Genomic DNA, 12466 nt, shown 5'->3' with positions numbered 1-12466 from the left:
TAGTGAAAAATGTTTTCTCTATAATTCAGAAATGTTACACAATTTCTTCACCAACTACAAAGGAGACCTACAACATATTATTTCTACCTACTTATTGAGGTGCAGCAGCAGTATCACACAAAGAAACATTGATTACACAAGAAAGTGTTCAGAGGAGCAGCTGTAATAACAATTACAGGAGGTGAAACAACACAGCCAGAAATTGATAAAAAATGAAACAGTGAGAGTGACAGCATATTCAGCTAATGAAAGATCTACATCATCAGATGATCTACCCCCAAAGAGAATGCAAGTTGCTTTCTAAAAAAAAATGCTCATTGAGGAAAATGTATGTTTGAGAAAGATGGTATCAATAACTGTTGCTTAGAACCTTTGAAAAAGTCAGAAAAACAACCCGACTTTGAAATTTGTCCTATAGAACAACCTCATTAAAAACATTCATTGTATGCCTCTTCAGTAGGCCAAATTCAAACATAACTATATTCATTACAATGAAATGAATACCCCTATCTGTATACAGGCGTTGATATAAGTCAACAGGGACAGTTGAAAATGTGTGCCCTGACTGGGACTCAAACCCAGGATCTCCTGCTTACATGGCATGTGCCCTATCCACCTGAGCCACCAAGGACACAGAGGATAGTGTGACAGCAGGGACTTATCTCTGGTATGCCTCCTGTGAGATCCACATGCCCAACTAATTGTCCCACACTATATTCATAGTGCCCCTGCCCACTATACTCATTATTCACAGTTTTTTGCTGATTCCTGTAAGAGTTCTGGCACTGTTTGTGCATCCCCACAAAAGGAGAAGATGGTCAAGTGGCCGGTGAGCTTTAACTACATATATATATATATATATATATATATATATATATATATATATATATATATATGAAGATGGTACATGTTCTTTCGAACATGTCCAAAAGAACAGATACCATCTTTATATATATAAATATATTTGTTCACAAACTTGAAGGTAGTCTTGAAGATGTCTTGAACAAAACAAGGGCTCCTACTGGTGGAAGCAAAGCTGTGAGGACAGGGCGTGAGTTGTGCTTGGGTAGCTCAGTTGGTAGAGCATTTGCCCGTGAAAAGCAAAGGTCCAAGTTCGACTCTCTGTCTGGCACACAGTTTTAATCTGTCAGGAAGTTTCATATCAGTGCACATTCTACTGCAGAGTGAAAATCTCATTCAGTGTTACAATTGTTTCAACAACCACCAAACCAGGGCATTGTTACCTATCGCCAAACAGATGAACACACTAAATCACAGATCAAGTACTATGTTAGCACTGAAAATCATGAGATGAAGCCTGCCACACCCTTAATTAACTGTGGTACATCAACAGGTGTGCACTGTGTACAATGGCTGCCTGCTGCCATCTCCACCTCCCACCTAGCCAGTGCTAGTAATATACCGATCAGTGACCCTGTTAATGAACTACAACCCATTCATTTTCATTCTAATGACTTAGCACATACTGACATTATGGACAGACATACTCCAGATTACTGCAACTGTTGACCAACAATCGCCACCATGTATGACCACCTTCCACTGCAGAGAACTGATATTTGCAGGTTATTGCAGACAAATCCATCCTACCTATGCCAGACCATACTTTTCCATGTCCTACACCTGAAATTTACATTCTATGTTATATCATGCATCACCTGGGTGACGTCACACTTGTTATCTTTGTACTGTGCCTGAGGTCACGTCATGACGATGGCGTCACATTGACAACAGCCGTGTCATGCTCTGGGTCACACCTGCCACATGAAGTCACTCAAATAGCAGGCATACCGTGTCTACCTGCAACAGCACAGGGTTTTCACACTTTGTGAGAACAGCATATCAGTATGGCGAGCCTGACTGCAACTACGAATCACACTGTGTGAACACATGGACTACTTCCAACAGCTGCCGGGTTGGGTGATCTACACTGATGTGCCATCCGCCACCCTGTCCACCGCACTGTATTCCTTGCTTCCCCACTACTACACCATCCTTCATGACGCCAATGCACCAGCTGTGACACCTGTGCCACATTCTGTGATAACCGGTCATGACTCTCTCATTACCAATACACCTACCGCAACAACCGTGCCACAGCTCCAGCCTCCGCCTTTATCAGTGCCACCAAAAGGTCTTCATGAATCTGCACCATTTACTTCACATGAGTACAACCTCATACAGGTCCTGGTCACTCACCACTAGGCAGATTACCGCCAGCCACACACCGAGTTACATCTGCCACCGCTACAAGTTGATTCCCTGCAATAATGGTTCACACTCTGCGAGTGTATGATGCAGTTGGCCAGGATCACAGATGACTGTGACAAGTTTTTGGTGCTATTGAACCACCTCCCTACCAACATCAATCTTACCAGTGATGTCCTACTGCATGCACCAACCACTGGCAGATATGAGACAGCGAAGATGCTCATACTGCAATGCCTATCGCATTCACCTGAACAACAACTCCATCGCTGAGAATTAATACTACCCTAGGTCCACTGGTCCAACACCAGCCCCACGACCTTGTCCCTCACAAACTAAAGGTGGCCGAGGCCATGATCAAGGAACTGTTACATGAGGGCACCATTAGGCCATCACACAGTGCGTGCGCCTCACTGACTACAATGACAATGGAAACAGATAAAATGTGGTGCATGTGCAGAGACTACAGACATTTGAATGTGCACACCATCATTGATAGTTAGCCCAAGCCCAATATTCAGGACTTCCTCCGGCAACTGGCTAGTGCAACCATACTTAGCGTGATCGACTCTAAAAGAGATAGTTGGCAGATCCCAATGGCCATGAAGGACATCACAAAGACTGCAATAATTACTCCCTTTGGCCTATTTGTTCCTCTTTGTGCACTTCAGACTAAAGAACATAGACCAGACTGGCCAGTGGTTCATTGACGGGTTGTTTTTTTACCATGCTCTTTTGCTATTGTTACTTGGATGATGTACATATATTCTTAGAAACAACTCAAGGTCATGAGAAACACCTGCAAGTAGTATTCAACAAACTAGCAGAGCGGGCTGTTGTTGTCAATGAGGACAAATGCCAACTCTGGCAAAAATGTGTTACATTCATAGGCCAGCTCGTCAACACTTCGAGCATCCATCCCACCCCAGAAAACAGAGACAAAGTATGGACCTACCATCAAGAATGGACTATCAAAAGTTGCACCTTTTCTTAGGGGTAATTAATTTTTAATACAACACCTCCCCCATGCCGCAGAGACACTCGTCCTGCTCACAGAGTCACTCTGTGGCAAGAACACATCAAGCAAACATAAGCTCACTTGTATTCATGATTTGCAAGGAACTTTCGAGAACATCAAAACAGAGCTGGCTCAGATTACCACCCTGGCACTTTCATCCATGGACACTCATATGGTTATGATATCCGACACCAACGACCGAGCGATTTGGGCAGTGCTACAACAGGAAGTCCCCAGTGCAACCCAACCCCTATGGCTTTTCTTGTGGAAACTTACTGACTCCCAGAATATGTGGTGAACTTTTGACTGTGAGCTTTTGACGATATACAAAGTGATTCAATACTTCCCACATGACATTGAGGGCTGTCAGCTTACTATCAACACAGACGCTGTTAAATACCTGCCACCCAATACCTCCTCTTGACAATTCTGCCACCTGAACTTGATTTCAGAATATACCAGTATATTACCGACTTACACTATGTATGAGGGAGCAGACAACATGCTGGCTGACTTCGTCTCATGACTCGCTGCCACATTGGCACACCATTACTTTGACCAACTATTGGAGGCACAAGCAACTGACACCAACTTTTAAAACCTGCTATCTGGACACATAACAGGCCTCCAGCTCAGGAAGTGCACCATTGCAGGCACAACAAAACTAGTTTGCTGCAACGTATCCCATGGTAGACAATGACCTGTCATCCCACAGAACTTCAGGAAGACAGTTTTCGACCTCCTCCACAGCTTGTCTCACCCCGGAGTATGCCCGACACTAAAACTGATAACAGATGGTTTCTTTTGGACTAACATTAACTGGGACAGCACTGCATGGACGAGAGCCTGCAACAAATGCCAATGGGCCAAGACAGAACGTCATGCATAGTCACCCTTCGGGAAATTCTCCAGCCTGAAGGGCTGTTTGCAACATGTCCACATAGACCCGGTGGGGCCCCTCCCACATTCAGACAGATACAAGTACATGTTCCGTAGACAGGACAACCTGATGGGTGAAGGCCTCACCCTGACTGATAACTCAGTTGACACCGTCACCCAAGCTTTCATCACATTATGGACTGCACACTTTGGCTGCGCGGAGTCCCTGACAACAGACCAGGGCCAGCAGTTTTAGTTGACCCTGTTCTCTGAGCTCTGCCACCTCTGTGGGTGCCACCAGTTACACACAATGGCCTCCCATCCCCAATCCAATGAACTTGTGGAACAGTGGCACTGCACTCGTACACCACAACCAAAAGTGGACGGAGGCTCTCCCCTGGTTGCTGCTGGGCATACGAGCTGCCTACAAAGATGATCTGGGTGCCCCACTTGCAGAGGTGCTCTATGGGGAACCGATCACCCTCCCAACAGAGTTTGTACCACAAACCACCGACCCTGTGGATGTCAACCTAGTAAAACATGTCAGGAACCACATCCACCACATCCACATCCCATCGCCATCCCACCACAACAAACCAACCATCTTTGAGCACAAGGACCTCCAATCATGTACACATGTCATGCTCAGGTGCAAATTAAACAATAGACAGTCAGGCTATAGCATGGTCTTGAGGTCATTAGAGCACTGCATGCCCCTTCCACCTACGACTGACTCAGCAAGTCTGAAATCTACTCTTTCTTTGGACGGCTACATGCTCTTGTCGGCCCCAGAGAATTTTATGATACTGGATGGCGCACTAACAGCCACCAACACCTCAATGGACATCGCCACTGTGAGAATGGCACCACTGCTTGACTTCACAGGCCAGCCACACTTTACAGGCACCCAGGTACCTGGCAGACTACAATATGTTGACATTACCCATCACCAGCAGGACAACACATAATGATGTACACTAGTCACCATGCTGCACTCTGGTGATTTGAGGGGGGGGGGGGGTTCCTCTGGGGGGATTTAGAAGCACTCTATCCCCCAATAACATCGCTGCCCTACCACAGCAAAAACAACTGTATCTTTGCCAGATGAGTTTTCTATAGTACATGCTCTATGCTAACGCATTGTGTATATGTTGCAGGAATAAAAGTACTCATATTAAGTGCTAAGAGTGCGAGTGATCACATCATTGTAATTACAATGACTGCTCCCCATTACATACACAGTTATTAAAAAACCAGTTTTCAAAGACAGTATGAAACTTACGAATAGCCTTAGGAGATAGAAATTGTTTTTAATGACAAGGTTGGAACAAAATCAGAGGCAAGACAAAGGAGCAGTAGGCAGGAATGTTAGTAGTGCTTGCTGTCCATTCCGAAGTTTCAGTCACAGAGGATTATCAGGGGGAACTATTAGTATAGTTTGTTTTGACAACTAACCAAGCTTTTTGAAGAAAAACTAGAAAAATGCAACAGGGAACTGAATAACAATTTGGGAGTGGGGGTAGAACTGAGGCATTAAAAAGCAAACTAAATGAAGATTTGATTGGTAGGATTAAAACAATAAAAAGTGATAGGGGTGGTAAAATCACTGCTAAAAATGACAAGTTAAAGGAGTTGAGGAACGAAATTTGGAGACTGGCATTCAAGTGCCTGAAACGATAGGGAATCCTAATAAATATAAATTAGTTGCACACTCAGGGGACAAATGAATCAATGTACAGATTGATTCTGTTATACGTGAAGTGACTGAATTTAAAACAAAATTGTCCTGATAAAGTTGAGAAATTTGGAAAACTTTTGAAATAATGCACAATCTGATGAAACAAGAAGGCCACGTATTAAGATCAGAAATGGATCAAAATGACAATAATCTTGAATGTAAAATTAATAACTTGAAAAGTAGGTAGTTAATGATAAAGTTGTTGCACTAGAGAAAGTTGTAATGTAATTCCATGTAATTGTAAAGTAGTTAATATTCTTAGAAAACTATCTGAATTGGAGGAAAATTTTGTAACTAGAAGTTTCAGTAGTAACAGTAGTGGGATGAGCACCAATGTGCCAATTAAAAGTTTTAGAGGAAATAATAACCTTAGCATTGTTGACTTTTATCAACATTTTTGTCATAATTTTGATAGTTGTTTGACTGATTTGCTTAAGATAAAGTTTGTAAAAGAGTCTCTGGATGAGGAAGCACTCTCTTGGACTAACCAAGATATTCATGCAGAAATGACATATTGTGCTTTTGAAAACAGCTTTCTGAATAAATTGTCAGAAACTGAACAAGCTTGTATCAAAAGTTAATTCATAAATGGACCAATTAGTTAGAAGTGAATGGCAACATGAAAGATTTTTGAGAGAAGCACCTGAGAAAATTAATAATCCTAGATCAATCATTTGATGAGCTTACACAAAAAGGTGTATGAAAGAACAGATTACCAAGGAAAGTGCAACAGGGTTTAGTATATGGGGCAGACGATTCTATTTTGATTTCTGAAATATGTAGATAAACTGGATAGGGGATTAGAGAGAAATTATGTACATAGTTTTTAATCAGAATTTCCATAGTGTGACTCAGCGCAAGAGTGGGGAATTACAGAAGGAAACGGGGAAGAAATTATCTGTATAATTATGAGGGAAGATGTCAGAAAAGTGATCCATAGTCAAATGACAGAAATATTAATGAGAAAGAATACAAGAAAATTTAAACAGATCATTGGAAGGAAACGCCAAACCATTTAACTACAGTAGATATGAAAATAGGGGTAATGATGAGGTACATTAGGGATCCTCCAACTGAGATCTAGTCACTTTGGTGTGGGGAAAAAATAGAAGAAATCAGGCTAATTATCACAAAAGAATTATGAGAGAAGGATAAACTTTGAACCATACAAGCAACAAGATAAAGACAGGAATAGATATCACATGAATAGATTAAATTTTGATAGGAAATTTTGGGAAACAATGGGCATTGGTAATTGTGGGGAAAATCAGGACTAGGTTACAGAGAAGAGTGCAGTGGTATCCCATTAAAAACTGACTTCAGAGTCATACAGAGCAACAGAAATTGGAGATGTCACCATCACAAGTCACTGGGTCATAAACCTTCGATGGAGCAATATGGAGGAGGAGATGAGGCAGGAGATGCTGTATGCACGTCCACACTTGAGTGCAGACCATGAACAAGCTCCTAAGCAGTCAGTTCATCAGTGCATCTGATGATCGCAATGTGGTTGCTCACTGAAATACTGTGCTCACTGGACACTGATGTCTGGCCATTCACCTGTAAACTACATAAGATAAAGTTGAAGATCCACAAGTAATGGACTATCTGCAACATTCTATGTCATCCTGTACCACTGGTCATAGGAAAGCAGCAGCTTGAGTAGGGATTTGCTGTCCTTTGTGTGGACTGCTAAAACACCACAACACAAACAGTTGTGTCTGGAGTGGTGCTGTACCAGGTAGCTTTGACTGCTGATGAAAGCTGTCACATTCTTTTCAGTGATGAATCGTGGTTCTGCGCTACCCTAGATGACCATTGTCAGCAAGTATGGTGGCTACCTGAGGAATAAGCCAATTCTTCCCATTTCTTAGAGAGGCACAGTGGTGTTCCTCCTGGTGTGTGACATGTGTGGGACATATGCAGTTGGAGTGATATAGCACTCCTAATATATCTAGATATCACTCTGACAGGTGACATGTACATAAGCATCCTGTCTGACCACCTGCATCCATTCATGACCATTGTGCATTCTTACAGACTTGGTCAATTCCAGCAGAACAATGCAGCGCACCACATAAAAAGAATTGCTACAGAGTGTCTCCAGGAACATTCTTCTGATTTCAAACACTTGCACTGATCACTAAACTCCCAAGACATGAACAGTCTTGAGTGTATCTGGGATGCCTCGCAATGTGCTGTCCAGAGGAGATCTCCACCCCTTAGTCCCCTTAGAGATTTATGGGCAGCCCAACAGGATTCATGGTGTCAGTTCCTTCCATCACTACTTCAGACATTGGTCGAGTCCAGGCCACATTGCGTTGTGGCACTTGTGCATTCTCGCTGGTGCCCTACGTGATATTAGGCAGGTGTACCAGTTTCTTTGACTCTGCAGTGTTTAATCAGTGTGTGTGTTACTACTTTTCTATATATTACTGAGCAAGGTGGCGCACTACATAGCACACTGGACTCCCATTCAGGACGATGATGGTTAAAACCAATGTCCGAACATCCAGATTCAGATTTTCCATTATTTCCATAAATTACTCCAGACAAATGCTGGGATGATTCCTTTGAAATGGCACAGCCGATTTCCTTCCCATCCTGAATGCAAGGCAAGATTGTGCTCTGTCTGTAGAAAAGGAGAAAGATTGGGTTTAAGCTAGTCTACAGATTAGCTTGAAAGTAAGATATCTGCATAAGTTTGTAGGTCTCAAATAGGTCCCTTAAAATTCTGTTCCATGGCAAATCAGTCATGACGTTAGTACATAAATTAACAAATAAAATTATTTTTATATCTTCCTTATGGAATGAGCTTTGCACAGTGTCAATTGTAGAGTAATAAAGGTATTTTTTTCTTCTAGTATAACAGCTATGAACATCGTACTCACCTCAAATCCTGATTGAATTTTTATGATGAAGTTCATGGGCTAATAGACATATTGTGAAACAGTTAATATGAAAAATTCCTTGAGAAGGTATTTACAAGGTGTTCTTGGTAAACATGACATATTATAGAGTAGGATATTGATAACTTTTTGTGAATCAACTGAAACAGTGATTATATGAAAGGGTTTCAGTCAATAAATTTAAATTTGTACATCGTACTTTTCCGCTAGTGACCACTAGTTCTTGCCTGAGCTCAATCCTCTAGTCATCATCCATGAGTGGCTTTTTAGCCTTCACTTGAAATATGCTGTAGTTATACTGTTCACAACAGTTAATAAATGTAAATGAGTTGTTCTCAATATTCCCAATAAACTTAAAGTATTTGGCCAACTGAGGAATGGTGCTAGTGGATCAAGCTTAGCTAGGGTATATGGCATGCCACAAGAATGGATATTAAAAAGAATGTAACACTATTACAAAACTTGCCAAATGACTTGGCAGTGAAGATGGAATCTTACACAGAAAAATGATGAAAATGGCAGAAAATCATAATTTAGACACTGCAGTGTACACTTGGTTCACGCAGGTACAGTCCATAAGTGGCCCTTTGAGTTATGAAAAAGTGCTTCACTGAATAAGAAACTTTGGGATAATACTGACTTTAAAGTGACTACTGGCTGGCTTGTTGCTTGTTGTTGTGGTCTTCAGTCCAAAGACTGGCTGGATGCAGCTCTCCATGCTACTCTATCCTGTTCTTCCCTCTTCATCTCTGAGTAAATACTGCAACCTACATCCTTCTGTATTTGCTTAGTGTATTTGTCTCTCATTCTCCCTGTATGATTTACTTCCCTTCAATACTAAATTGGTGATCCCTTGATGCCTCAGAATGTGCCCTACCAACTGACAACTGATCCATTCTTCTAGTCACATTGTACCACAAATTGCTCTTCACCCCACTTCTATTCAGTACATCCTCATTAATTACATGATCTACCTATCTAAACTTAAGCATTTTTCTGTAGCACCACATTTCAAAAGCTGCTAGTTCCTTTGTGCCCATGTTTCACTTCCATACATGGCTACACTCTGTACAAATACTTTCAGAAAAGAATTCCTGAAATTAAATGAAACAACAAGTTTACTGTTACCAGTCACCATTTTATTTTTTCCACGACGCGTTTCGAAGGTTTAAACCTCCATCATCGGGTGGATTTACATTAGTTAGTATTACATATGTGTGTATGTTGTGTTACGACATTTGGAGGAACTTGTGGCACTGCCTAGTGGAGAAACTTAAATCTATACTTGATGTTAACAAATATCTCTTCTTCAGAAATGCTTTCCTTGTCATCACCAGCCGACATTTTATATCCTCTCTATTTCGAACATCATCAGTTATTTTGTTGCCCAAATAGCAAAACTCATCTACTTCTTTAAGTGTCTCACTTCCCAGTCTAATTACCTCAGCATCACCTGATTTAATTCTACTACATTCTATTAACCTCATTTTGTTTTTGTTGGTGTTCATCTTATATCCTCCTTTCAAGACACTATCCATTCTGTTCAACTTCTCTACCAACTCCTTTTCTGTCTCTGATAGAATTATAATGTCTTCATCAAACCTCAAGGGTTTTATTTCTGCTTCCTGGATTTTAATTCCTATTCAAAATTTTTCTTTTGTTTCCTTTACTACTTGCTCAGTACACAGATTGAATGACATCAGGGATAGTGTACAACACTGTCTCCCCTGCTTCTCAACCACTGCTTCCCATTTGTGCCGCTCAAATCTTGTACTGGTTTTTTCTTCCTGTATTTTATCCCTGTGACCTTCAGAATTTGAAAGAGAGTATTCGAATCAACATTGTCAAAAGCTTCCTCTAAGACTACAAATCATATAAATAAGATAGGTCGTAGAGTCAATATTGCCTCAAGTGTTCCTACATTTCTTTGGAATCCAAACTGATCTTCCCTTAGGTCAGCTTATACTAGTTTTTGCATTTGCTTATAAAGAAATTGAGTTATTATTTTGAAACTGTGCCTCATTAAACTGATAGTTCATGTTATAACTTCAAGTTGAACAAATATATTTCACGGACAATGCAATACATGAATGTCACAGATCAAGTAAACAGAGTAAGATGTGTGTCACTTTAACAGTCAAATACTAACTGAGTCCAAGTCTCACGGCTGCTGGCTGGCTGGCCGCTTAGGTGGCGCTGCTGCTGCATGGCTGGCAGACAGCGTCACATGAAGAGGACGCACGTAACTGCACATCGGCACTTTGAAAGATTGGCGAGTCACAAAAGTTCACTAATTTTCACACCGGTCAGCACCTTCTTTCTTAGGAATTGGAGTTATTACATTCTTCTTGAAGTCTGAGGGTATTTTTCCTGTCTCATACATCTTGCTCACCAGATGGAAGAGTTTCGTGCATGGCTGGCTCTCCCAACATTATCAGTAGTTCTAATGGAATGTTGTCTACTCCCAGGAACTTGTTTCAACCTAGAACTTTCAGTGCTCTGTCAGATTTCTTATGCAGTAACATACTGCCCATCTCATCTTCGTCTACATCCTCTTCCATTGACATAATTTTGCCCTTAAGTGCATGGCACTTGTATAGACTCTCTATATAAACCTTCAAACTTCCTGCTTTCCCTTCTTTGCATAGAACTGGTTTTCCATCTGAGCGCTTGATATTCATACAGGTGGTTCTCTTTTCTCCAAAGGTCTCTTTAATTTTCCTATAGGCAGCATCTATATTACTCCCAGTGATATATGCCTCTACATCCTCACATTTGTCCTCCAGCCATTCCTGTTAGCCATTTTGCACTTCCTGTTGATCTCATTTTTGAGACATTTCTGTTCCTTTTCACCTCCTTCATTCACAGCATCTTAATATTTTCTCCTGTCATCAGTAAAATTCAATATCTCTTGTGTTACCCAAGGATTTCTACTAGTCATCATATTTTTACCTAATTCATCCTCTGCTGCCTTCACTATTTCAATTCTCAAAGCTACCCATTATTCTTCTGGCTGGATTATGCACTTTATATCTAGGCATTGAATTGGGGAATTGGACACTAAAGGTGAAGAACTGTTTGCTCACACTGAAGCAGCAGATTGTTTCAAAGAGACTTTAAATAAATTTATCACCAAGTGCTATAACAAAAAAATATCTACAACATAGATGAAATTTCTTTGTATTGGAAGAAAATGCCAACAGAATCACTAGTTTCCTAGAAAGAAGTGTCAGTTCCTGGTTATAAGGGAAGAAAACCTTGCATCATTGCTATGGTGTGCAGAAATGTTACCAGAACACATAGGCTACCCTTTCTGTTCATAGGGAAACCCAAACTTGACACTGTTTTATGGGAGTAAAAAATAGTTGGTCACCTACAAGAATCAAAAGAATGCAAGGACAGATGCTAGCATTTTTACAGAATAATACCACCCTGTATTTATTTCTGAAGTGTAAAAGCAACGGCATGCAATTGGTAATTCTGAAAATGTTTTGTTGTCCCCAAGTCATCCCTCAAACTGTTCAATGCAAAGACAAAATGGAAAGTCTAAAGTTATTTTCTTGCCTCAGAACATTACTCCAGTCCTCAGGCATTAACTTGTAGGACGCTGTGCACACAGTAGTAGACGTTCAGACTGCTGTTGAGGACACTACTCTAGCAAAACATTGGAACAAACTCCTTCCATCAGATGAG

At 41.0% G+C, this 12466-nt stretch overlaps 1 protein-coding gene across 1 annotated transcript; it reads left to right on the top strand.

Moving 5' to 3' along the window:
- Positions 1–2582: 2582 nt before the first annotated feature.
- Positions 2583–3545, top strand: LOC126471169 (uncharacterized). Its single transcript, XM_050099272.1, has 3 exons — positions 2583–2628; positions 3003–3172; positions 3303–3545. Exons 1-3 carry the CDS (start codon positions 2583–2585, stop codon positions 3543–3545), a joined length of 459 nt encoding a protein of 152 aa, XP_049955229.1.
- Positions 3546–12466: the final 8921 nt, after the last annotated feature.

Source organism: Schistocerca serialis, chromosome 3, assembly GCF_023864345.2.
Source record: "Schistocerca serialis cubense isolate TAMUIC-IGC-003099 chromosome 3, iqSchSeri2.2, whole genome shotgun sequence".
In the NCBI taxonomy this organism is placed as follows: domain Eukaryota; kingdom Metazoa; phylum Arthropoda; class Insecta; order Orthoptera; family Acrididae; genus Schistocerca; species Schistocerca serialis.
The sequence above is the reverse complement of the archived record's forward strand: the minus strand, read 5'-3'. Positions and strand labels throughout refer to the sequence as shown.

Excerpts from the sequence above, each read along its gene's own strand:
- LOC126471169 (XM_050099272.1), top strand. The coding sequence starts at position 2,583 with ATGATCAAGGAACTGTTACATGAGGGCACCATTAGGCCATCACACA. Across the intron at positions 2,629-3,002 it reads CACCATTAGGCCATCACACA|AAACAACTCAAGGTCATGAG; the intron begins GTGCGTGCGCCT and ends ATATATTCTTAG. Across the intron at positions 3,173-3,302 it reads CCCCAGAAAACAGAGACAAA|AACACATCAAGCAAACATAA; the intron begins GTATGGACCTAC and ends CTCTGTGGCAAG.